At 52.2% G+C, this 3,638-nt stretch overlaps 1 protein-coding gene across 7 annotated transcripts in view; it reads left to right on the top strand.

Moving 5' to 3' along the window:
- TPM3 (tropomyosin 3) overlaps window positions 1–2,798 on the top strand; it is a 25,096-nt gene extending 22,298 nt beyond the window's left edge. For all 7 annotated transcript variants that reach the window (XM_030887853.2, XM_045298340.1, XM_045298339.1 and 4 more), the window contains one exon: window positions 2,342–2,798. In XM_030887853.2, coding sequence (XP_030743713.1) covers window positions 2,342–2,421 — 80 coding nt within the window. In that variant the 3' untranslated portion in view covers window positions 2,422–2,798. The remainder of the gene's footprint in view (window positions 1–2,341) is intronic.
- Window positions 2,799–3,638: the final 840 nt, after the last annotated feature.

Here is a 3,638-nt window from a genome sequence, read left to right as displayed (position 1 = left end):
GTGATAATGAAATCTTGCCCTTAAACTTGGAAGGGCCATACTGCTCTTAACGAGAACCGCTGGTTTAATGGGAAGTACAGTTTTTTAGAATCGCCTTAATTCTCCTTCTTACAACTCCTATTTTTAGCTATATCCCCCCCCTCCCCAAGCTATTTCTTTGCCGTGATAAAGCTTTCTTTTTCCATAGTGTGATAGTGTAAATATGGTGGAAGTATTAGAGGGACCAACCTGGCCCCCGGCTTCTGGGTAGAACCAGGAAAACTCAAGCTAGCAGGCCAGGTGTGAGCAGTGGCCACCGTCAGCCCACAGACGTAAGTGATTTTGAGACCGTGTTGAACCAGCCTGTAAACCAGAGAGAAGCTGATGTACTCCCAGGACCTCAGAGGCTGATCCTGGGAGTAGATCAGGAGGTCCATCTTCATGTGCCGGCCCTCGTCATGTCAGGGTGGGCTCGCCACACCTCGATGGGGTGAGCTGCTGTAGACGTGCAGCTAAGGCGGTAGACCAAAACACGTACGGACTTGTCTCCAGGAGCACCATTGGCTATAAGAAGCAGCTGAGCAGTAGCTTCGGTGACTTATTTTTCTCCCATAAGAATATGTCTGCGGCGCAGTCCTGGCTGAGGAAGTGACACCAGAAGGGACTGACATTTGAGGTGAACTGAAGTGGTGGCAGGAAGAACGACTGGTCATGCGCTGCTGCTTGGTGCCGCCGAGTGGGTTCCGACCCACAGCAACCCTGTGCATGGTCCTGCTCTGTCCTCAGAGCGGTTTCTCTGGCCGAGCCCAGGGTTGCAGCCCCGATGTCAGTCTTCCTCTTGGTCGCTGCCCTGCCCCCCCCACCTTTACCAAGCATGCTGTCCTTCAGGGACAACAAGTCATTCAAAAGACAGGAAAGGGAGATCTTTCCTGTGGATCAGAGTGGGTCTGTTAGGCGGGGCGGAGCGGAGCGGAGCGGAGCGAACGCGAGTGGAAGAAAGGACGAGAGAGGGGTAGAAAACTTCAGAGGGCAGCTCCAGAAGTCAGAATCAAATGCTGCAATGAAACGTGCAAGGGTTTAGAGCTAGAAAACTGAAACGAACACGCTCAACATATCTCAAACGGAAGGAACCGAGAAAAAATGCAAGCACAATTGAAAGATTCTATGGGTAGAATATTACAGGTCATAGCCCTGCTAAAAACGCACCCACCTCTCAGGGCAGCACACGTTTTGCCTACCTATCACACCTGTTCCTGCGCCACGCCACCTTTCCCCAATAATTCATCTCCTGAGCCAGGTTCTTGGAAGGGCTCTCATTTTGCGCCCCTTCCAAGTCTTCTAGTCTAGGCCTTCTGTTCCATAATTTCCTCCGGTCCATTTCCCCCAAATTTTTAAAACTTCTGGTGTTCTTTTTGGCTAAACCCCAATCTTTTCTGGTTTACATGTGGGCCATGACGGAACTGGTTCAAACTGGACAGCTGGTGGCCTGATATACGTGGGGTCTCAGACTCCCTGGCCCCTCCCTTAAGGTTGAAAGGCAGATTCTGCAGGCCCAGGCATCACATTCATGTTACAGGCATGCAGGAGAGCAAAAGTTTGCCCAGTAACCACCAGTTGATTCGGCCTTACGTCTCACTGGCTACAACTTGGTCACATGATGGCCCCCCTCCTCCAGCTGCAGAGGGTGCTACAAGAACAAAGAACGAGACAGTCTTGGTTGTCTTAGGCTAGGGATTTATCGCCCCCAACCCGGTGGCTGGGCATATTGTTGACGCTTACAGGTTTAAAGTTCGCCCAGGGTCCTATTAGCAAAGAAGGTGGAATTGGCTATTGGAACCGTCTCACACAGCACCTAGAAGGTTTAGGCTTGAGCAGGGGTGGAATATTTATCTCACCTTACTTTTAATGACACCGCGTGGAAGGCTTTCACAGAAGACTAGTCACCGTCCACGTGGTTTTTCTTCTAAACCCTGAGAATTGTAGACGATTTCTTCGAAGCCTATCCGCATTCCTCCTCTTGCTCGTTTTCATTCATCTCAGCCTCGCAGCCCAGGAACTAAACACCCAGAAGGAGGTGTTTTTCCTCCGAGTCTTGTCCTACCCGCTTGTCCGTCTGATGATTCTCCCCACCCCCTTTTGTTCCTCCGTTGGTGGGGACATCTTTCCACTGACTGACTGACCCTTCCTGCCCTCTGTCCAAGGCCTCTTCGCATCTGTCCTGCCTAATAGACGCATGCTCAGTGTACCAGCTAGGTAAGAGCCTCAGATCCTTGCTTCAGGTGCTCCACTAACGCCCTTTTTCTCTCTCTCCTCCTCTTTCCCCCCTCCTCCTTGTCTTCCCTCCTCCCCGTTGCTGCCGCAGAGCGTCTCTACAGCCAACTTGAGCGAAACCGGCTGCTTTCTAATGAGCTGAAGCTAACGCTGCATGATCTGTGTGACTGATGGGCAGGCTCCGTGCTGATGCCCATTAAACCGAGCTCACTGCTCACGCCATTGACCGGACCCCCAGCACAAAGCCGATTGCCTTTTTAAAACTATGATTTTGCCCTCAGCAAACCACAGCACTCAGTCGCGTGTTACTTGGGGCAGTTAGGCCCTAGTGTGCTTTAAGAACAAGTTTATTTCCTGAGAGCATTGTCAAGATGGGACTGTCAATGCGTGCGTTCTCTTCAAGACCTGATGGGCGATGAAGGGAGGGTCCTGGGCGCGTGGTGGTGGGAGTGTGATCTGTTCCCCCTTCAGTGGCTCCTTCACGGGTGCACTGACTGTAGGATGTGTTCCCCCACGGGGGTGCTTTCTAACAATAAAAGGCCTGACTTGACAAGGTGTTGGAGCTGCTCTATCTGCAGGCCCTCCTGAGCACGTGGGGGGAAGGGGGAGGGAAGGAAAGGGAAGAAGAAGATGGGGGGGCGTGAACTTGGGTCTGCGTTCCCACTGCCTTCTCCAGGTGGTAGAGTTGTTTTCAAGCCTGCTTGGCAGAGGGGGTTTGGGATTTTCTTGCTTTCCGGCCCGTGGTTTCCTGCTGGACACGCCCCAGCCCCCTTTGGTTTCTTCTGCCTGGTTTGTGCTCAGTAACTGTCACAGGCTTGCGGGAGATTGATTTCAGAGGTAATGGTGTTTCCCCAGGGTCTTTCGGAAGCCCCCCTAGTTCTGATAATGAAAGAAAACAGAGGAACCTTACAGCTGCCCTTGATCGTCTAGGTCAGGGCCACCCCATATTAGAACTCCAGTCTCCAGAAGCGGTTCACTCTGCTTCCCTGCTAAGGCATTTCTGGGTGAACTCAAGCCACCGCCCTTTGTGGGGGAGCAGCTAACTGCTTATTACATCATTGCACTGGCGCAGTTCACAGGGACCTTAACAGCTCTGCAGAAATCGCAAGGTTTCCCTTGCCCGTTTGTTCAGGGAGTGCGCCTGGCTTTGTTTTGTTTTGAAAGGCTTTGACTTAGCCGTGGGGGTTCTTTCGTTTCCCCAAAGAATTAGTCCTTGCACCTCCACTTTTTGGAGGGTCTGCGGGAGCCTCCTCTTGTACCCGTTTCCAGTTGTGACGCAGGTGTTTCTACCGGTCCTTGTTCTTAAGGCCTGACCCCAGCGGGCCATTTCCAGTAGACGCTTCCTTCTGGGCGACGCCTAAAAGCTTTTGGTCCCTGAGCACCGGAAT

Source organism: Echinops telfairi, unplaced genomic scaffold, assembly GCF_000313985.2.
Source record: "Echinops telfairi isolate 266 unplaced genomic scaffold, ASM31398v2 ScPeMD7_7425;HRSCAF=8463, whole genome shotgun sequence".
In the NCBI taxonomy this organism is placed as follows: domain Eukaryota; kingdom Metazoa; phylum Chordata; class Mammalia; order Afrosoricida; family Tenrecidae; genus Echinops; species Echinops telfairi.
The sequence above is the reverse complement of the archived record's forward strand: the minus strand, read 5'-3'. Positions and strand labels throughout refer to the sequence as shown.